The 23,868-nt window shown below is 41.6% G+C and overlaps 1 protein-coding gene across 1 annotated transcript in view; it reads right to left on the bottom strand.

The window, feature by feature from the left end:
* Positions 1-23,868, bottom strand: part of HECW2 (HECT, C2 and WW domain containing E3 ubiquitin protein ligase 2) — a gene marked incomplete at its 5' end in the record, with an annotated part of 220,054 nt that overhangs the window by 117,627 nt on the left and 78,559 nt on the right. Inside the window, 5 exons of the mRNA XM_080799839.1 lie at positions 1,574-1,716; positions 4,354-4,523; positions 8,602-8,677; positions 14,115-14,209; positions 21,312-21,419. Of these exons, the coding sequence (XP_080655965.1) occupies positions 1,574-1,716; positions 4,354-4,523; positions 8,602-8,677; positions 14,115-14,209; positions 21,312-21,419 (592 nt within the window). The remainder of the gene's footprint in view (positions 1-1,573; positions 1,717-4,353; positions 4,524-8,601; positions 8,678-14,114; positions 14,210-21,311; positions 21,420-23,868) is intronic.

Genomic DNA, 23,868 nt, shown 5'->3' with positions numbered 1-23,868 from the left:
ATATAAATTAATATACTGTATTTACTGTCTTTACCATAGTTAGCTTACTTTTTAAAAACTTCCTGTTTCTATAAACCCTAAAAATAACTCTTAAAAAACTTCCTAATGTATATGATCTCTACCAGAAGCAAAAACTGTGATTTCTTAGCCTTTATCAGACAAACCAGGCTACTAGAATTTTAGCATACTGTTCCTACTTCATATGTGCTGGCTCAATCACAAATTCCAACATCTCTGATGGCCAGAGACTTAAAACCCATTATAATCTCTTAGTTTCAGATTTTGAAGGGGCCTTCAAGTTCAGCTGGTCTAAACACTGTATTTTTCAGATGAGGAATGCCCAAGTAAATTATGGCTTGCCAAAATAGAACAGTTCACTAGTTGCAGAGTGGATATGAATGAGCAACCTTCCTTAGTTAGCTGGAATAATGACACATGGCTGCCCGTCCGTGAAGTGTCACAGGAAGCCAGGATTCTAGAGCAGGCTGATCTGCCCTCCAATGCCAGCTCCACCTCCTGCCGGCTAACCTCAGATTCCTCATCTCGGAAATGGGTATAATCATACTACTGACCTCCCAGAGCTGTTGAAGTTACATGGGCTAATGAGAGTAATGAATTTAACCCCTGACATAGAATAAGCTCTAGGCATCTTTTTTGTTTCTCTACTTTTATTTATTACTATTGCTACCATTACTGTTACTGCTTGTGCTGTCACTGAGACTACGACCACTGCTACCATTTGTTTGTTTTCTTACAGTGAAGAAGGTACAAAACAAGATGGCGGCACCATCACCACCACCACCACTATCACTGCTACCACCACTATTCCTATTACTACTGCCATATGTTCATAATGTTCTCCTACAATGAAAAAGATACCAAAACAGTACGCTCAGTGCTACCCTCAGAGCAGTGGCGTTACTGAGTTTGCTGGAAATGACCACGTAAAAATACATACACTATTTACAATAAGGGATGTTGTGATTTCTTAACTAGTTTATTCACAACTTACAAAAAGCTCACAGAAGGAAAACAGACATCAAGTCACATTTTAAATTCTCTGAGTAAGTAAACTTTAGTTGTTTGAATGAATGTATAGGTCTAGGAATTCTACAATAATACCTCGTACCAGTTAAGGTCTTGTTTTAAATGGCCCTAAAACAAAGTGGTTTTTGTTTCTCAGGAACAATGAGTTGTCTGGATGGGATTAATTAGCATAACGGAGCTGTGAACCTGACACTAGAACCCTGCTCTAGGACAGACTTTCACTGAAAGATTTCAATATACTCAAAAACAGTTGAGTATTACGACTTTTGATGCTGAAGTGCTAATGATAGGCCCATCTCAGAAAAGACAGATATCTAATAATAATAATAATAATGATAATGTATATAATGAAAACAAAGTGCTTTGGTCCTAAACAGTTTAATGAGTATAAAAACACTTCATTTTTTAAAAGAGTTATCTTACCACTTCTTCTCAGTAAGAAAAGTCCTAGGACTACAAAATTTCATTTCAGTTGCTTCTGTGCAAACTAATCTCAACAAGATCCCTACAAAGGGGGGCTGATTACCCAATGGCTTGCCGCTCCAGCAGTCTCTGGACTGGAATGGTTAGTTTCCCCAGGAAACGCTTGATGATGGGACGGCTCTTGGCAAATTTGTCCTTAATTTCAATTTCTAAGACATCAGTAAGAAGTGCAAAAAAGGAGTATTTCTGAAAACAAAAACAGGTAAAATGTTGATTCAGAAGAAAGACAAATATGAAATTATATCATTTCATTATTATAGAAAACGTTATCTCTTAAATCCTATTGACTTAGAGTCCACCTTGCTAGAAATATCTGCAGCCAATGTCCATCGTCTCTTCACTTAGAATCGTTAGCATTCACAGTGATTACAAGGCGTCACTTAAGGGTGTGCAGGACAAAAGAAGCCCCTTCAATCACGCAGTTCTTCTGGGTTCAACAGTTTTGGGAGACGCTATCAAATATTAAATTGTGCACAATGCAGTTTTAGTACTTACTACGTTTAATGTACCTCAATTCTTTGAAACTTAATATCCTGTTACAGGATGCTTTCGAATTATTGCTGTGTTTGATTACCAGCAATTTCAATTCCTCATCCCATGCGATTCAGAAGTTGTACAGCATAGATTAAAATAGTTGGGGTGCCTGGGTGGCTCAGTGGGTTAAGCCTCTGCCTTCGGCTCAGGTCATGATCTCAGGGTCCTGGGATCAAGCCCCGCATCGGGCTCTCTGCTCATCAGGGAGCCTGCTTCCTCCTCTCTGCCTGCCTCTCTCCCTACTTGTGATCTCTCTCTCTGGCAAATAAATAAATAAAATCTTTAAAAAAAAATACTCTTTCTCTTAATGGCTAAAGTAGGAACATCTACAGAATACTGTGGTTTCTCTGATAAATATGAGAATGAAACAATGTCTAAATGGGAAGTACTTAATTTAAAAGGCACACGGGACAGAAAAATAAAAACATGAAGTTAACATAAGCTTTGTTGTTTTGCTTAGGAATGCCACTGGAGAAAATCAGATCGGCTATTAATAAGAATATAAAATAAATATAAAAAGCTTTATTCATTTACAAAGACTTTCACCTATATTCCCTTCATGTTATCTTTAAGAGTAACATTTTCAAGAACGAGGATCTCCGGGTAAGTTAGTGATGGGGCCAGAATCTAACCTGAACAATATTGCCCCTTCCCTGGCATTATCCATCCAACCACAATGATGCGAATGGCACTGGCCAGTTTTATACTTAGGCTCCACTAAGTTTATTTAGTCATAACAATTAAAGTTCTGCCAAGGGCCATGGAGTCTAGGAATCTGCTGAAAAGAAAAAACATTTGCTGAGAATAAGAGCGCTGAGTTTAAGCACTACCTCTGTCTCTGAGAAGCTATTACATAAACGTTTCAATCTTCAGTTTCTTAATTATCAAAATGGAGAGATGAGGATCTCATCCCTTATGCCGCCTTCTTAAGCATACACTGATAACATGGTTAAGATCTTTGTAAATATAAAATGTTAGCAAAAGAAAGTTATTGGTAGGATCATTAACATATCCACTATGTTCCTTCTAGAGCTCATAGTGAGATGCATGTTACGTCTTCTAGGCTTCTAAATGTGTTAAATTAAGTGCTGTGCCTTTAAGAGTCATTCACTATCTGGAGATCGTAAGTAGTTTTTTAAACCAGGTGTAAGAATACATGCAATATGTCATCCACTTAAATAACCACAATAACTTCTCAGGAGAAACATCTTGCTCTGCTGACAAGTCACAAACAGCCATACCTTTTTTTTTTCCCAATTGGTTTAGATCCCCTGAATTATCTCCCACCCCAGTGAAATATTCCTTCAAACCTGTTAGGTCATATTGTTGTCATTAAACATTTAGGGAATGATCTGATTCATGGTATAACTCCTACACCCAGTGAAGGTTTACCCAGAAACATTCTAACACTAGTAGGTGAAACATGTCTTGGATCTCTGAGAAATGGCGGGAGAGCTCATGCTTTGTTCACTAGATGAGAAACAATGTCTGTTCATTCCTTGACTTTCCTGAGTTCGAATGAGAAAACCCCTCGCTTGATTTTAATGATGCATTGCACAAAGATGACAGGTAACATAATGTAGCTGTGAGGAGCTCGACAGTATCTGTCATCAACGCATCAACAGTCTGCCTTCACTCAGGGTGATGAGTCCATCAATGCCTTATAATTAACCAAATTCTAGAAATCCGAAAAACCTTTGCCAAGGCCTACAGGGAGAGAAATCCCCTTAATTTGTACTGAATATACACTAGAACAAAACATAAAAGATTGGGAGGGCTTTTAAAGTTTTTAATTTTAATTCCAATTAGTTAACATATAGTGTTGTATTAGTTTTGGGTACAAAAACATAAAAATTTTAAATAAAAACAAGGATTGGTGTTATTGACTTTTTCTTCTGCCTCGGACTCTCACACGGCGCTGCAAGGCACGGTCACTGACGCTGTCCTTATTTATAATTTTAATATTTGTTCATTATGAATTTTTTTGCATTGATTTTGATTTTTGTAAAAAAAATTTCATTAAAATATGAATTTTGATGATTGAGCCTTTTGGCCCCCCTTAAGTCATATTCCTGAGGTAAGGACTTCACTTGCTTTGCCCTACACCTGGCGCTGGCCACAAGGGACTAACTCTCTCTTCAGACCCTCTTTCCAACAGAACCCCGAGACCCCTCAGTCGTCCTGCCGTGCTCATAAACAGCTCAATGATACACAGAACAAAGAAGGACTGGGCCAACTTCCGGTCAAGTATGAGGTCAAGTATTCCGGTCAAGATGAGGATCATCTTACCTCTCGGTGCCAAATCGGATTAGTGGTGTTACTGATGATAGTGGACCTTCTCTCCTGTCCATGGTGGGCACAGGTGGGGAAACTGCTCTTCTTCCCTGGCTGAATGGACATCTTAAGGTAAGGGTCGGGATTGAAGAACATCCCTTTCTTTAGCCCAACTGCTCTAAGATCTGAAAAGGAAGAGAGGAGGGAGGGCGAGAAAGGGGGGGCGGTAAACAACAGCAAAGCAGCAACAAAGTCACTTACACTATGAGCGCTTAGATAAGTGAGGACAAGTGGATTACGACGAATTCCGGCAGAGGGGGGTCTCCTGACATGCAACAAAAGTGAAGCCAAACATTTATCATCACCTTACCCACCTGAACAGACTTTTCCTAGATACCATTTTTGATTCTAACATGCATCATCCCATGGTCTGGCAACCAGCATTTCAAATAGCGTCTTGAGAGAAATTCTTAGGCAACAGTTTATTTTTTCAAAAAGAATGCTAATATGTTCTTTCATGAGAGAAAAATTAAATCTTCTACATACATACATCAAATTATAGACCTATGCTTAATTTGGGGTAAAACTCGAGAGTACATGTTCAGTTGTCCCACATTTAAAATGTCATATATACTCCACAAATGTAATAAACGCTGGGGAGAAAAGGAGGCCAGAGATATTTCTTAAAAATGTGAATGCCACCTGCCGTATTAAGTAATTATGGGGTTACTGTTTAGGATCCTACATACCTGATGAATGTCCCAGACTCGTCTTAGATTCACCAGCTGTCATTTCACACTAGCTGAGCGGCTAAAATGTCTGGCTAAAGTCTGGTACGTGGAGAGACTGATACTTTTAAAAGGAGTCAGGCCAAGGGATGCAAACATGTCAGGCAATAAACCAGATCCACTGGGTCCTCAAGACCTTTCTGAGAATATCCGTTTGGGTAATGGCCCAAGAGCTAAGTGATCTTCAAAGTTCCTGCAGTCATAGACGGTTTCTAAGTAACCTGATGTGATTGTGATCGGTCCCGGCATCTCTCTGACCCCTGGTCCCGAGAGAAATTCTGCAGATGTCGCTGAAGCCTCAAAGACCTTCGGATTACCCAGATCGGTAATTTGTGGTGACCCCAAATTATAAGAGGTCCCCTGAGTCACCCTGCTCAAGCTCATTCTTTTTTTTTTTTTAACGTTTTCTCCACGATGGGCCCAACATGGGGCCTGAACACACGACCCTGATGATCAGGACCTGAGCTGAGGTCAAGAGTCAGAGGCCCCACCAACGGAGCCACTGAGGTGCCCCGCAAGCCCATTCTTGAAACACAGTCTCTCTTAGTAGGACAAAACCGGCCTGGGGTTGCCCACAGAACCGTAGTCTCCAGGGAGTGCTGCCTGGAGGAGGCTCACCCACGGCCGACGAGACCCTGTGGCCTGGCGTGTTGTCCAACGACAGCTAACTGGCAGCAGAGGAGGCCATTTTAATATGTCAGCAAAGGTGGAAAAATTCAACCAAGAAGCCCTCCTGTTAAGGACACTGCATGAAAACTGTAAGATATTTGATCTGAAAACCAGTGGCGGACGGGAAGGATGAGTAAGGAGTGAGACGGGCATTCAGAGAAGCCCCCGAAGCCCATTAGCCTTACGGCCCCCAACCCCGGCACTGCATGTTTGCACTTGGCTTTAGTTAGCATAAAGTAGCTTTAAGAGAAAAACACAATTTGCATATTTATTTTCTTACCTTTCTTGATTATGCTCGCCTCAGACTCAAAGACAGAAGAATAATATTCTTTAGCTATTAAATCGACTCCTAAAGAAGGGATTTCTTTGCAGTCAGTGAGGAGTAACATGTACAGAAATGGCTGCTGCTACAAAGTCTGACAGGGCTGAATTATTCATGCAAAGCATTCCTTTGAACAAAAAAGCATCCCTTCGGGAGATCAAGCCACCGGGATGAAAGCTGTCACTATTAAATAGCCCTCACGCCAAATACGGCCACGAGGAACACTGTACAAATAAATCTTCCTTAATAAATAAAAGAAACTATCAATTATTTGTAGTCTGATAACTATGCTCCCTTACCCATCTCATCTCTGCTCGTGCTTCTCCCTTTTGTCTTTCACATATTTTATTGCTCAAAAATGTCCACATAACCTCACAGACCAAAAAAGAACTCAAAGTTACAAAGGTATAACATGTTACATATCCTAGTTTAAAGTCTTATTTGGAGAAGAGGATGAAGATACTCATCTAAGCACACTTTTTGTTGTAGACGTAGAATTCAATTATCTGTGTGCCTACTTACCTAATCAAGAGTAGAACAGCCGCAGGTAGCCATTCTACAGAGCTTAATCAATATTAATAAATATTACCATTCACTGTCAACATGCTACAATGGGGTTAATTTTTCAGAATTACCATTATAGAATTGATTTCATCTATAATTTTTAGCCATTTCTGTACCATCTGCAAAAACCTGATAATACATTAGGAAATAGAAGAGTTATATGGTAGCCAGCCACCATGTGCATTGAGGTGGAATGGTGGAGGAAATGATAGTTAAAGAAGCAGCACTTGGGGGTGCCCCAAAGCTTATTTCTTACTTTTTAGGAAAATGTCCTGGGATTTTCAGCTTCTACATGGTCATGCTCATATGGGGAGTTAATTAGTATCCGCTCGAGTCAAAATCAATATGTGTATATCATATTTAGGATGATACTGATCACTGGAAAGCGGAGGGCAGTGCTTCCAAACTAAGAAAACCATGGGATGGTCAAACTTGAAATTTTTTGAGCCATGGAGGTTGGCTACTTGTTCCCTACCTATAAATGAAGGATTTCTGTACTTGAGGCCGCTCAGGACTGTGAAGGTCTAAAGCGTAGCCAAATAAGAGTTTTCAGGAGACACGCAGATAATGGGGGGTGAGGGACGAGTACCACCAGCCGTGGTACTTCTAAGCGCCCTTCTAAAAAACTAGATACGTTTTAAACCCTGAGGAGTCCAACTAAGACATATGTATTGGCCAAATTTGAACCATAAGCCACCAGTTTACGACTTCTGACGTTCACCAGAGAATCAAAGCAAAAAAGGCTTTCAGAGTAAGCAACCTCCCATGGGGGGGAAGGAACCTGCCAGAACAGAAAGGGACACCCCGAAGGCCAAGGCCAGCAATGAACTAATGTGCACACTTTCGTCATACGTGGTAATTATGCATCATGGAAATGTCTGTTTTCAAGATCAGCTTTCTCTCACTCTTGAGAATTGTCAATTTTCATTCACAACACTTTTTGCAGCCAAGAAAAGTGAATCTAATTTAAATTTCAGAAGCACTGCTCCCTTGGAACAGTGAAAACAAAATATCTTACAGCGACAGACATCTGTTAGTCTGCATTTTGTATCGTAGCACCGTTGTCTGTTTTAAAAGTCCATTTCAAATACTGATTTTCTTAGCACATTCTTGACTTTTAAGTGCCAATAATTTTTTTTTAAATCAGTAGCTTTCAAATTTTTTTGACTGTAACCTACACACGAAACCTATTTTACTCTGAGATCCAGGATATATATGCATAGATGTGTGTCTTTTTTGTGTGTGCAAGTTTTCAGTTTGTATATACTGATGTTCTATGAAAAAATATTTCCCTTTAGTGTAAAACTCTGATTTCTTTTCCTGCATTCTTTTTTTTAAACTGCTGGGTTCAAATAAGTTAAACTTAGAAAACACAAATGAGTTCCAACTCACAATCTGAAAAGCAGTGCTTTGTTTTGTTTTGTTCATAAACATACAAGCAATTAGAGTATTTCACTAACCTGAAAATAAACATAAATTGTCTTATCAGCTTTCCAACTTTTATGTGTATTTCTCCACAGAAATAGGAGCATCCCTTGGCTTATTTTTCTTAGTCTCCAACTTTTTCCTTTCTCTAGATGAGCTAACCACACCTTGTTTTCAATAACCAAAGTTCTACTGTGGGGTAGGCACATATTACACTACAGTGTTCTTTTAAAGTAACGATACATAGTTATACAGTCTTTTTATCTCTAGAAAACCTGGTAGAAGAAATAATCTCTGAGCTTATATTAATAATCTAATGGTAAGAAATATATTTGAATTTCCAGAATATTACCAAAAAATACAAATAATATAAATAATATAATATAAATAACTAGTTCATATATCATATATGAGAATCTATAGACCAAAATGGCCGCTCATGCCTTTGAAATTATACACTTTCAAACTGGACATCATGTTTAAAGACATCCTTACCTGACAAGGTAAAGCTAACTAGTTTCCGAGAATGCTGATTTCCAGAAGCACCTCCTTCCATGCCTTCTGCCCCCATCTGCAGAGGAAAAGCACGTATCAGAAGTTTCATAGGTGTAGTGTGGTACTCAACTTTCTTAAGAAACCACGTGCATTTGTAAATATGATGATTTTTTGTGTTAAAGATGCACTGTAGCATATGCCTTTTTATATGCTATAAATCTTGGAATCGAGACACAAATGGATATTCTCAGAGATGACAGCATCATACCTCAATTTAGTCTTTACAAGAAATGAAAGCAACACAAACTTCTACATTCCCTGGGATATGAATCAACCTACTTCATGTCCTTTTATTTCTTTGATAAGAATATAGTTGAGCTATAGTAAGTACACTTATATTGCTATTACCATATTAAAATAATCCTTCAAGTTAAAAACTAAACACTAAATTCCTTTAGATTAGGAAGACCTAGAATAAACTACACAGGTGACTTATAGCAAGGTCATCCACAAACACGCAGAATTATCCTCTCTTGCCAAATATTTCTGGGTGACCACGTGAATGTGCCATTGCCCTTGCAAACTCCTATGTCCTTGTGCTGCAGGTACAGGGCACGTGGTATGATAACTTAGCAATGACAAGAGTTTGCAATGCTGTTGTACTGGTTATTGCATTGTAAAAAATTTTCCGAAAGGCTTTCAAGTAAATTACATCTCACTTGAGATCAGTCATTTATGGAACACAAAGCAGATCCAGGCTTCCTCTCAATGTATGTACAATTAGTGCTCAATTTATAGTTCGTATACTAGAAAAACAAGAGTTGACTGTTTCTCTAAAAAGATGCCCACAATACTTTAAGAGACAGAAGTGAAGTTAGAATATATGTTGAATAGTTAGGAAATAGAAACTACATTTTTCTTCTAAATTTCAGATTAAACCATTGAATCTAATCTTTGCAGCACTCCCTTACTCCTTTATTTTTTTTTTTTTTAAAGATTTTATTTATTTATTTGACAGACAGAGAAATCACAAGTAGGCAGAGAGGCAGGCAGAGAGAGAGGAGGAAACAGGCTTCCCGCTGAGCAGAGAGCCCGATGTGGGGCTCGATCCCAGGACCCTGGGATCATGACCTGAGCCGAATGCAGAGGCTTTAACCCACTGAGCCACCCAGGCGCCCCTCCCTTACTCCTTTAAAAATCACATACCACTGAATGCAAACTGGTATGGCCAGTGGAAAACAGCATGTGGGGTTCTCAGAAAATTAAAAACAGAATTACCATACGATCCAGTAATTACAGTACTGGGTATTTACCTAGAGAAATTGAAAACACCAATTTGAAAAGATATATGCACCCTTATGTTTATTGCCACATTGCTCACAATAGCCATGATATGGAAGCATCCCATGTCCACAGAGAGATGAATGGATAAAGAAGATGCGGTACATATGCACCGTGGACTACTACTCAGCCATAAAAAGAATGAAATCTTGCCATGTGCGACGACAGGCATGGAGCTAGAGAGTAGAACGCTAAATGAAATAAGCTAGTCAGAGAAAAACAAATACTGCATGATTTTACTCATCTATGGAATTTAAGAAACAAAACAAATGAACAAACAATAACAAAAAGACTCTTAAATACAGAGAACACATTGGGAGTTACCAGGGGAGAGGTGAGTGGGGTGATGGGAGAAATGGGTGATGGAGATTAAAGAGCACACTTATCACCATGAGCACTGAGTAATGCACAGAATTGTTGATCATTATATTGTACACCTGAAACTAATAATAACACTGTTAATTATACTTAATTTTCAAAAATCATATACCGCTAAGAGATAAAACTTTACTAATCTAAGCAACGTCAAGCAATTAAAAAAAAATTCCATTCAAATTGTGAAATACAAATTTCTACTTCCTTCTCTACTTCCTGTCCCTTCGTCAGTACTATTTTGTATGGCACCTGCCTGATTCTAATGTTTCAAATGTCATCAGCAATATGCTAGGGTACCATCCCGACATCCTCATTTCATCTCATCCATAAAAGCAACTACTTGATAATTCTGGGTGGCTCTCCACCAGCATGCATGGTTTATTATATTGTGGCGTTCCCCTCTGACTCATTATCCCCAGCTTACCGGAACAGAGACAGCAGCAAACTGGCCAATAACGGTCTCCCCCAGGTTTCACCCCACACCCCCCTGGGATACAGAGTGATGAACAGTGTGAGGGAGCGCAGGACACTACTGCGACAGACACTCGGCAACCTGCTTCTCCACGTCCCGGGCCCAGCCAGGCGCCTGGTAAACCGTAGCCTCCCCTCAAACAGACCACACTGCCCAGTGAGATCTGTGCCTTCCAAAACACGATGTCTCTTCCTGCTAAACCATATTGATGCTAAGTGAGTTAAATGAGATGGAAAAGGTTCCTGGTTTGTCTTTGCTTAAGCCTATTTAAAATGTTATAAGCTATTACAGAAACACAAGAAAATGCCTTTGAATGCTCATTTTAAAAATAGGCCACTGTCTGACAAAAGGCTAATGTGAAACAATTCTCCCAGAATTTACAGACTGTGTCCTTTACTACAACTGTGGCAAATGCTCATCTCAAATAATACTCAACGAATTCAATGTTATCATTCATGACAATAAAGCCAGGAAAGGCCGAACATGTCGCTAGATATAGGGACATCAGGGATAAAAGCACTTGATGTTTAGAGAGCAGTTTTTAAATAAACTCACGCCATAGATTCCTTCCAGGAAAACCCAGAAGCAACACCGACAATCAAGTGTTGGAACAATACGTGGTAGTGAGGGATGCCAGCCTTTATCTGTCCCCGAAGCCAGAGGATTTCCTGTTCTGAGAGCCTGAGACACGTATCACTGTGTACTCCGATGAATGACAATGACGTCAAAGTGCAAATGACAGAAGAGACACAACTCTTTTTAATCCCTGATTCACTGCAGGAGGATATACGAGAGAGGAGGCCGTGAGATGAGGACGGCAGCTCGTTTCCTCCCCTATGGAGCCGCTCAGTTACTTCTCCCAGGATAGTTCTTCGCATATGGTCACGGAATAATTACACTCAAGGGCTTCGTCAATGTCAATGCTGTCAACCAGTCACACTAACTAGAAGCAAGTCACATAACGAGGTGGTCTCCATGCCAGAATAGAAACACAGCATCACGAGGTGTCCATGGGGCACAGCCTTCCGGTTTTGGATACAGATCCAATTGTCTCAACTCGGTCAGAAATCTATTGACCACCGATTTCATTAGTCATCCTTCAAACCAAAATATTCGGTTCTGCTGGCCAGAGCTGTATCTGGGAAGCTTCTAAGGTTCTATAAAACCTGTCTGAAGCAAATTAATTATCTCCAAACTATCCACAGGCTTTGAGAGAGTAATCTCAATGCAAAATCAATGGAACAAGATCAATGTTCACCAACCTGTAAGTCCCGCTGTCTTCAATGATACCTGATCACTGAAATTGCTCAAGTCTAAGAAAATCTGAATCCAGAAGACCATGTTTGAAAGCTACTATCTAATTTCATACAAAGTTAATTTTTCAAAGGTTTTATTATTTAAAAAAATACTCGGGGCACCTGGGTGGCTCGGTGGGTTAGGCCGCTGCCTACGGCTCAGGTCGTGATCCCAGGATCCTGGGACCGAGTCCCGCATCGGGCTCTCTGCTTGGCAGGGAGCCTGCTTCCCCCCCCCCCACCTGCCTTTCTGCCTACCTGTGCTCTCTGTCTGTCAAATAAATAAATAAAATTAAAAAAAAAAAAACACCTTTCAGTTGAGCACTGAGGCGTTTTTAAAAAAAACTCACTTTTCCAGTTTTATAGTTTTTTAAGAAGATTAATTAAAGCATATACCAGTGCTTAGTATGTAATATGGCAGATTTTGTAATTGATAATTGTTATTCTCCTCATGACCTTCAAAATCTCGTATAGTAAATGTGGACTAGTCTTTTAAATTCTAAACAATATTTATTACATGGGAACTCAAATGTAATTCAAATGTGAGAAGAATATTTAAATGTTGGAGATTTTACACATACGGTTCCTACTCTCTTTAATGCTCTTCCCTCCCCCTCTCCACGTAAGTAACCCCTGTTCATCCTTCAGATTGTCCTGCAAACACACCTTCTTCAAGGAAGCCCTCGAAGGCCTTGATCAAGAGAAATCCTACCAGTATATGCTGTCATAGTCCCATTTTACTCCTCCTCATAGTGATTATCACTCAAAGAAATCTAATTTAAATTAACTGCTGTCTCTTGTCCCCACCAGATGCAAGAGAAAGGACTGGGTTTTGGCTTATCCTGCCATCCCTGGGGGTGGGTGCAATGTCTGGTACTTAGCAGGTACCCAGTGAATATCTGTTTGAATGAATAAATGAAAAGGAAAGGCTTCATGATACCGCATCGTGGGTATGGACAATTTCAAAATACCACCTGCAGAGATGACTTTCTGAATTTCAGGGAGTCAACATGGCCACTTGCCTATTTCCAAAAATGCATGGGTCTATAAACACATACACACACACAATGCACACGCACACGCAAACACGCACACACTTCGTTATGAAGATTCTATATTGTAGGAGTCAATGTTTTTCTCTTATACTTTCATGGCCTGATTTTTATTAATGGCTCATAGAAGCTACAATGCTTTACATATCTTAGACTCTAAGAATCTCCCCAAACCACCTGAACCCAACCATCCCTGTACAATGAAGTACATCTTACAAAGCTGTTAGATTCTAAAGTTAGTCAATGGAGTAAAAAAATCACAAAACTGTAAAGAGTAATCCTTTGGAAAGTACCATGTTGGAAATGGACATTCTTTCCTTCAAAAGGCCAACACAACCAGCTCCCCCAAAACTAAATTAGGTATCTCTTCACTTGAAGACCGGTGAGGAGACTGACTTCCACTGAGTGGCCATGTTATACCAAAAATGTATGGTATCTTCAGGCACTAGAGCCCAACTCAGCATGAAGGGATCTGGTGCTCAGACCCCCTGAGGGAAAGTACACGCGTGATCCCCATCTTATACTCTTTGTCGTGAAAGCTTGTTAAGTTGACTGGCAGGTAGAATCACACATGATTTAAACTGTTATTTTTCCCTTTTACTCGCAGAGCTCACGTATATTCAACTCACTGAAGATGCAATGCCACCATCTCCTCCCAACCAGTCACCTAGATGAAATTTAGACTAAGTTTAAGACTAAGTTTGATGAGCTACTCACTTGTTTGCTTCCTGAATGGCTTCTCTGAGGAGCTGACTGTTTACAGAGTTGTTATAAATCAAGTCAGATTTTTCCACTGATTTGTGTTATGGATCGAGGTAAGCCAGCCTGTCAGTTCTTCCCTTTCCTCAAGCAGGTGCCCATGCTGCTATGCATTTCCTTCTTCATTGTTCCCCATAACTCTGCCTGGGCTGCACAGGCAAAAATAGAAAGCGGGGCCCCGGGGACCTCCTGAGGAAGCTGATGACGAGGGGCACTCACCATCACAGCCGGGTTCTTCACGGTAATGCAGGGGGTTGTGGCACGAAGGGCTCCACTAATGCCGTGGTAGTATTTAAAACAGATTTTTATCTCCGCTGCAAATCGATTAGGAAAAAAAAAAAACAACAACAATAATTTAAACATTGAGACAAGTCATTCAGGAATCGACTGAAGAAATCCGCCACATCACTTCTCAGAAAATGCTGCTCATGACTCTTGGAGTGATCCCTCCAATCAGAGAGACAAAGGATACCAACTCCTGTCTGATTATATATGGTCCTCTGGCGTTTTCTAAAAACATCCCAAACAGATGAAAAATAATGCACAAAAACAACACACCAAAATGGGTATAGCGTAGCGCTGAGAATGGAACTAGCCGCCTCTGACCGAGGTAGTCCACCGCGCCCCAGACCCCGCGCTAGTCTCTGCTCATGTTGTTACTTAATCCTCACTTCAATCTTGGGAGGTGGGGATGCCTGTCCCCATTTTACAGAAGAAGTGCTGAGGCTTCCAAAGGTCAAGCAAACAGGAAATGACAGAGTCAGGACTCAAACCCAATCTGTCCCATTCCAGCCTTCGCTCCCAACCTCTGATGATGGAGACAGCCTGCCCCCGTCAATGGAAATAGCAAAAAAAGCAGTCTAACAGGGTGAAGAAGTCGTAGACTCTGAAGTGTGAGGGGATCTGTATTTTAATTTTCCAAGTGGCTTCAATGCAGCCACTGGGCAGGGATCAAATTCAGGAACCACTGCCATACAGATAGATAGATAGGAATAGACAGACAGACAGACAGATGATAGATATGGATATACATGTGGAATACGTCTCTCTCCCCACAGCGGTAATGTGTCTGTGTATATGCACGTGTGTGCATGTATATATAGTCTGAGCTTGATAAAACAGCAATGTAAATGCCAATTATTGGTTTAAGAAAGTAATGACAATTTCAAAGACCATGAAGCCAAAATGTGACAAAGATAGAACCCACAGCCACCAGAATTTCTGTGTGTACAGAGCACCTGAGTCACGGCAGTGTCCCTGCAAGGTGCCCTCTTCCCAAGGTGTAGAGTAACACCGGCAACGATGCTGACAGGCAGGACACAGGGAAGAGTCCCGGCCCGCAGGGGTGGAGCTCCCCTCTCAGCTGAGCCGCCTGGGTTACTAAAGTGGGACCAACTAGATGTTCTTCCCCAAGGAAGCTAAGAGTCCACTGACTCTCCTCCCTGTGCCGAGTGGCCTCCCACAGAGTATTTGGTTTGACTATTTTAAGAGAAAGATAGAATGATTAAAGAAAAACCCTCTTTTAGAAATTTATACAGGATTTAAAATACTATATACAAGAATACAATATATTATATTTTCCTATCAATGACAAAACACTAAAGCGCAAAAAATTCACTCTATCATGGGGCAGAGTACTGAGCGTTTCCATCCTGTATGATGCTCGCAGTGCGGTGGTTCACAAGGTACTCAGCATCATCAAGCAGGAGATCCTTCCCAGGTACCCATCACAACACATGCCCAGGGAATCAGAGAGGGGTTCTGGTCTAGCAGGTGTTTCATAGCGTAGCTGTTAGGATGACGATTACGGGCAGGACACAATACAAGAGACAAGCACTAAAAATAAAGGGCCGAGAGGCGGCAGAGTGTGGAGACCACGGAGGCGATGGGTGAGGACAGAGTGGAGTCAGAAAGACCTCGTGGAACAAACTGGTCTGGACTCAAACTTAACAGAGGAGAGAAATGGAGCCGAGCGAGTGAGGAGGGCCGAGAGGGAGAGGGGAGGAGCGCGCTGGGTCTGAGGAACAGCGAGACGATGGGCCCAGGAATTCCAGCTTTACTATGACCTCACTTGCCTGGGAACACCTCTGCAAAGGACCTTCCCAAACACGAACACAAGCTTTTAGTTATTACTGAAATAGTCACGGCTGTAGAGATCAGAGCGGACCTTCCTCTTCCTACCCCACGTGCTTTCTTCCAGCACAGGGGAAAGTGAGCAGGTGAATGACGAGGGGCGCCAGAGAAGGGAGGAGCCCACCGCCCGCGGGCCGGCCAGCCCTAGGCACGGCGGGCAGATGCAGGACTGAGGAGCGATGAATGGCCCCATCCACCACCCCACCCCGCCCCCAAGAACGGGCGCTCCACAACCCCACGCGGCAGCCGAAGTCTCCTCGTATAGGCCTCAGATTATGGAAATAGGTATACGTGTGCCTGTGTGTGGGCACGCACATATCCCTTCAGACTAGAAAAGGCAAGAGTATTTTCTCTCCCCAAAATCCACTTATTAAAAGCATGTTGCCTCAGAGGGCAGCAGGCCAGGAGAAGGGTGAGGCCTCCCACATTAACCCACGAGGACTGTCATTGGTTGGGCCCACTCTAGGCTCGGAAGGAAGGAAGAAAGTACCACCCAAATGGCATCTTCCTCTCTCACTGGTCCCTCCTGAAGCCAGTCATGAATTATGGAAGTGTATTTTCGTGCCTTTCAGGAATCTTCAGGATACGTTCATTTATAGAGTTCCTACAATAGAGATTTGGCAGCCCCTATTTAAATGCTGACAAGACATAAGAGCCCCTTTATTTTTCAATGTTTAACTTACTAATTTCTATAAACCCAAACGAAGACATCTCCCAGAGCACCAGCACGTCAGCTCCACCCTTCACAGACGGGAGGAGGATCCTGACACCATGTTACCTCAGGCTTGTTTTGTGCGGAGGGGAGGTCGGGGAGGTGGAAGGAACGTCGAGTAGTGTTTAGGAACATAACCTTGCTCCTAAGTAAAGGGGTTTCTACCCTGTGATAATGAGATTACATTTTAAAAGCAACCATCTTGTTTCTGGGTTTGTATCTGAGAAGGACATCTCCAGATAGATCAAGTGAGACCGGTAAAATGGTTGTCTTCAGGGAGGGGACACTGACGACTGGGGCATGAAGTTGAGGAGATACTCACTTTCACCTTTTGTATCTTTTAAACACTACCTATACTCTTTTTGTACACTACCTATTCAAAAATAATTTTTTTAAAGCAATCTCAACTCAGCTACATTAACTCTGGGCATTAGTATAAAACTCCATTTCAAGCCCTCTGAAAAGTTTCCACAGGCCACGCCCTGGAAGGAATGGTTTTGTTTCAAAGACTAGGAATTCGCCCACCACCTTAAATAGCTACAAGATTCACTTAGGCAGTCACTAATGGTTTGTCCCTATTCAGAAAGTCTGTATATTTCCCAAGCTTCTAGAAGTCGAATATTTTGAACCATAAGATGGATGGAATGGAAATGTCCTTCCCTCAAGAATTTTTATTTAAAAAGAAGAATCCTGAGGGGTGCCTGGGTGGTTCAGTCAGTTAAGCATCTGCCTTCAGCTCATGACCCCAGGGGCCTGGGATGGAGCCCCACATCGGGCTCCCTGCTCAGTGGGAAGCCTGCTTCTTCCTCTCTCTCTGCTGCTCACCCATTTGTGCTCTCTCACTCTCTCTCAAATAAATAAATAAATAAATAAATAAGATCTTAAAAAAGAAAAATCTTTTAAAAAATCAAGCTAACTGCAATTTATTCTAAAATATGATTTAACTATTGCCCTAAATGCTTTTATTATAGTCTTCATATCAAGATTCCTATTTATAGGATCTTTTGTTCAGAGTCCACAAACTGGAAAAAGTAAACACATTCTAATCCTCATGGTTTTGAGGAAATCTGCCACGTTTCCAGGGATAGGTGAACTTGCCATTTATATGCTATTGCAAGATGTCTTCTTTTAACAAGGGCCAACGGGGCCTGAGCGGCCAAGCCCTCCTCTGCTAAAGCTCAGATACACAATCATGAAAATCAAAGACAGACAATATCAGTGTGGATGTAGCAGAAACCTAATAGGATTAGAGGATGAACAGAATCCCAAACCTAAAGTATGAGTGGAAAATAAAAAGCACCAAATCTCCATCCAAGGGACCAAAGGTCATTCTGATGTTGGTGGGGAGGGGCTTGGGAATGGATACGTTTAAAGACTCTGACGGTACCAGTAAGAGGCTCAGGCCACCTGCCCCCCCCCCCCCGCCCCCCACCTACAGCCACCCATAAAGGTTCTGTTTTGGCAAGGCACTGCATCCTGGAAAGTATACTAATTAATCAGAGTGCCAATCAGAGACGAGGCCCTTACGGACACAAGCCACTTACATCTCTGATGGTCAGTTTCCTCCTCGAGTCTACTTCCTAGGACTGAGACAGGTAAGATACGTGAAAACACTGGCTCATTTACTATCAATTTCCTGATATTCTCAATGATCACAAAGCAGTTTAGCACACAGCAGTGAGGTTTACTATTTCCAAGTTCATTCATCACTCCGGGATTTGGTGAGCTCCTAGAAGAGCCATGTGACACAAGGTTGGCACTTAATACCTTGTGATGTCTGGGGAGAGACAGACGGACAGATGAGTGGAAGGAATGAAGGAACGACAAAAGCAGGTCTGGATGAATGAATAAATGAATGACCATAGTCTGTGTAAGACTCTCGACTAACAGGGACAGCCGAGCATGACGAGACAACTTAGAAACCTCTTAGATTTCCAAACTCAAGATGCATCCCGCAAAGATGACCCATTCGGTTTTAGCAAACTAAGCTCATCTGAGGACTCTTTGACAGTCTTATGACAAGTAGGTGCAGAGGAAGCTGATCCTCCAGTCCAGTGCCTGGGAAGGTCATCTGCCCCAAATTAAACCCGTCTTTGTCCTTCAAATTCATTTAAGTAGGCCCTGTAATAATAGAAGTCTGGGCTGCCTGCCTCCTCTGGGGCTTTATCTAGACAAACTAAAGCCATCTTTACATTCAGAAATAGCTTAGACAGCGCTCAAATCAAGGTTTGCCCATGAACTTAGGTCAATGTTCACAGAATTTTATTTTGACTGAACTTCTGATGAGCTAAAGATAAATTTTCTTTCTGAAGACGAGAGCAAAAGTTTTTAAATGTCATAAGTTTTCAAGATCAGAGACTGAAAATATAGAAGCTATCTAACTGCCCCCCCACCCAATTCTTTATAAGTTCCATGCCATCAGCTCCCAAGGTTTAAGCAAAACTTCATTACGCTGGGAAGTCCCCTTAGGTCTGCTGTAGCCAGATATGGGGTAAAAAAGTGATGTGTAAAAGACACAGACTATACTATGAAGAATACTACCTGAGCTTTTTACATTGAAAGGATAGGGATGTGTGTTAGAGGGCCCTCATTTTGATTAATGAAGATAAACTTTACTCTGAAGCCAAATCTTTCTGTAATTCTCACTCACTGTCTTGGATTTCAATGAACACGACTGTTCTCAGTCCTTAAAAAAAAAAAAAAAATTACCGCATATTTCCAATTTTACATTCATGATACACAATATCTCCAATTTTGTGTGTGCAGAATTAAGGTGGAATTGAGAAAATAACAAAAGCAACAAAACCCTACTCTTCATTCCCAATTCCTAGCTTCAATGTCAAGGTTATTTCTATTAAACACTAGAGCAAGCTATAAAGAGAAACATTCATCCAGACAGAGATATTAGCATACCCCGATCAGCCAGGACATTACAAATCTCTAAAGCTTTGGGGAGGAGAAATAAAATCAACCATGGCAAGCAGGATACTCTGCAAATAGGGTTTTTCGCACATCGTGTTCCAATAGAGCCGTATGTGAAACTGACTTCCTCCCAGGTTGTTCGCCTGAGCTCCACAGCATGAATCGGCACAGCCCATCCCCAGGTAATCATCCCTAGCAGTCTGACGTTTTGGAGAGAGGAAGGCTGCTTTACCTTTTCCCCTGAAGTTCAGCTGGCAAAATTTCTCAGCTATATCAGTCTCTTAAACCCTGGGATCCTTCCAAAGGAGGAATCGCCTTGAATGAAAATAACCCATTCCATGTTCTCCCACATTCTTTTATCACTTATTTTTCTCATTAGTGGATGGCAATGCCAGCACCGGGCCAAATGTTGGAAAGTAAAGAAAAGTAGAAATGAGCCAGAAAAACAAATGACCCATAATCTGACCTCCTAGGAAACAACCCATGTTCACATTTTGGCAAATCTCCTTCCAGATTTTTTCCAATGGGTCATGATATTAGTTAGACTTGTGTTGTATCTATCTGCTTTTCTGTCCCCTCACTTGTTGATAGATCATGAGCATTCTCCCTTAAAAACTGCAATCCCCTTAAGGTTTCAAGAGAGACTCTAGCCAGCTACTGAACTATGAAAAAAAAGGCAGTCCTTTGGGGAGAGAAGCATGATTAGAGAAAGTTAGGAAATGCTGACCTACCACTAAGGATGTGGAAGAAATTATCTGATGTCTTTAATGGCAATTCAAAGTGACAGATGTTCGTCTTTGAAAATAACTTTTTATATTACAGAAATTTATATACTTCAATAAAAATACATTTATAGCAGGTTCTCATTTAATCAAATCTTACTTTGTATTTTAAGGTTTAATATGTACCATCCTTCAGTACTAACATCTACATACACACTCTCCTATATTAAATCTCTTAATTCTTACACAAACTAAACAACTCAGGAGAATTTTAAATAGCCCATTTTTCTACATTAATGAAGAATTCTCCAAATGTGAAAGTTCATTTCAACCATCCAGTAAATCACGTATTCATTCACACTTCTATCTGTTCCACAGAAACGTATATACTATGTTCTCAATAGTATTAGTGGCAAATATAAGTACTCCCCTTCACCCTAAATAAGAGGGAAGAAGATATTTCTGTGAACCATATATTATGTAGAAGCATTTATCTTTATCAAAAAATACATCATCAAGTCAACTGGGTTGTATATAAAATATGTATATATTTTATATAAAAAGTATTAATAAAGTAAAGTATTAATATACTTTGTATAGTATTAATGTATTAATGTATTAATGTAAAGTATTAATATAAATAATAGAATAAATACATGCTTTATATACTACACATTCACAAGGTACATGTAATGTGCACGTGTATATACACACACACACATATTTACACGTGCTTTTTTCAAAATATGTGAACATCCTCTAACGAGCATTGTCTAAAACAATATATTTCCCAGTTTGAAGATACATGGCATAAATATATAAATCAGAGCCAAAAACTTTCATAATAAATTCAGAAAAGACCCCCTGGGTTCCCATGTATTTATGGAATGTTCCGTAGCAAACTTCTATTTCTCGTTTAGTACTTACGTTCCATGAAATAGGGCCCAGGCTCAATTCTCCACACAATTTGCCCTTTTTGGGTTCCAGTCACACCCCTGTTTTTAGAATCCCAGAAGTTGGCTGGAGAATTCTCATCTGGAAAAACCAAACAAACACTTTTCAGCTTAATTACAACCTATGGGTCCTTCCTTAGCTCCAAGACTAATGCAAATTCTAAAATAAAGGAAAGAAGAGATAAAGGGGGAAGTATTAACGAGCACCACGATGAGCAACCAGCTCCCAGCCCTCCCAGCCGACCACCGCCCTGCATTTCTGCACTTGCATTGATATGGGAGAACTGGGGAGGGGTGGAAGGAAATTGGCATTTCAGGGCTTGGTCCGGTCAATGAATGTCCCCAAAAGACGAAACTGGAAAGAACAAAGGGTATGACCACTGCAGGGTCAGCGGTGAGCTGACAGATAAGAAAGGAGGTGGGTGCGCTCCCATCTACAAAATCCTAGATAAAAAGAAAGGAAGAGCAAAGCTGGGAGATCCTAATAGAACTCCAAATGGAATTTAAAAAGGGGGGGACCTTAAGCTGTGAAAATGAGTGAAGACACAGTACAGGTTTGCCACGAACAGTGTTCAGGAGGCGCCAACCAAGTCATCATGTCTGCTAGGATAATCTTTCACAAAAGGCCAAAGGCGTAAACCTTGAACAATACAAAAAAAGAAGAAAGGGTTTAGGCATTTGTTTGGACGGAGGACAGTGACCTGACGAACAGGACTGTAACAGCACTTCCCAAGCGTTCTGACCTCCCAGCACACAGAAAAGAGTAATATTTGTAGGGCACACGGGTAAACGAAACAGACGCTAGTAACTTAAAATGGCAGGCAGGGATGTTCGGGGGGCTCCAGGCTCTCCCCCACCACCCCAAGGGCTGAAGGTCATATTCTATCACTTGCCCCCATCACACTAGTTTGAAGCTCTGTCCCAGGGCCTAGAATAGAAAATATATACAAAAAAGACCACTCAGAGTTTGACAGGTACATGACAACGTGTACAGTGACACTGGTTCTTAAAGGCACACGTACTTCCTTTGTCTCCCCACATGCCTTTCGCAGGAGGAAAGACGAAGGACGCGCTTTACCTGGGAGCCAGGACCAGCTAGACGTGGGGTTAGAGGGACACTGGAAAAAAAGGAGAGACGGAGAAAAAGTCCCAAGCTCAAGGGAATCGTCCTGAGAAGAAAAACCTCCCCCGCCCTTTATTTTCTCCATGCTTCTGGAGCACGAAAGAAATAGAAAGTGGCCCAGCGTGAGGGGTCGGACAGCCCAGCCCTGAGAGGTCCCCGTCTGTGGTTGTGCTGGGAGCCCACTGTCTCCATCATATGGATAAGCCAAGACACTCGGAGAGTGAAGACACTCCCTGCCTTTTGCATTGAGCACACGGCAGTCAAAACTTCCTTTTGTGGAAGATCAAGAAGGGGCCGCTGTTCTTACAGGAATGGAAAAGCGTAACACACTCATGCCATCCCCTCCTCCCCTAAACAAGCAACACGAGGCCAATCATTCCATTCCAACTCAGAATAGCACGGCAATGTCGGTATTTAAAAGGCAGTCACCTAAAACCGGTTGTGATAGATGTCATGGGGCTCCTCGGGGCAGATCCTGACCACGGCCCAGCCACTGAGCTTCCTCCTCGCCAAATGAACCCCAGTTTTACCCAAGGCAACAATGTTCCCGGTTGAAAACACTCACCGCTCCAGAATGCCTTGCAGCGGAGGGTGGCATGTGGCATAGCTCTGGCCAGCGCGATGGCAATGGAAGTCTACTGGGTGGGACTTCCAGGAAAGCTACTATTTTCCTGAGTTAAAAAGGGCAGACTCAATAACCCTTTTTGCTCTTCCCTCCCCCCTGTTCTTGGATGAGAGCCCCATGCTAAGGATGGCAGAGCACGTCCTTCAGCCCTTGAACCACGTGCCCTCAGGCTTCTTGCTCCCTAGCAACAGTCAATTGCTATCTGGTTAAGCCCCTGGAGATGCGTTACTTTACCTGCACCTTCACACAAGTCCTAACAGATATACCCACCACCCTAAAAACCCATCAGTGATGCAGACTCATCGTGCCTGACTTGACCTAGAATCCCCACAACGGCATCACTGAAGATACTGGCTGCCCATCTAAAAGAGGGTTTATGGGAGGAGCTGCTTGGGTAGAGAAAGAGACTCTCCTGTTTTTGCAAATAAATATACTTTTTTCAGCTATTGGTCACTTGGAAGGCACAAAAAGCTGGACCCTGCAAGGAACAGAATACAGGCACAGGGACTAGAGGGTGTCCAGCCAACCAAAATGCTTTTTTTATTTTTTAAAACGTGGCTATGCACACAGCAAATTTTCTGAAAATATTATTGTGAAAGTTTCCTCTTGAGGCCTCAGGAAAGATGAGGCAGAATTACGTCTTGTTTTAAGGAGCAAGCACCAGGATCACAGTGATACAAAGCCATGGTAATAAAACCGCTCTTGCTAATGTGACCTCACTGTAGGAGGTTTGCACTTTCGGGGTTACTAACCTTTTCTCCCAATGCCATCAGCTAAGCCAAA

Source organism: Martes martes, assembly GCF_963455335.1.
Source record: "Martes martes genome assembly, chromosome: 3".
Lineage (NCBI taxonomy): Eukaryota > Metazoa > Chordata > Mammalia > Carnivora > Mustelidae > Martes > Martes martes.
The sequence above is the reverse complement of the archived record's forward strand: the minus strand, read 5'-3'. Positions and strand labels throughout refer to the sequence as shown.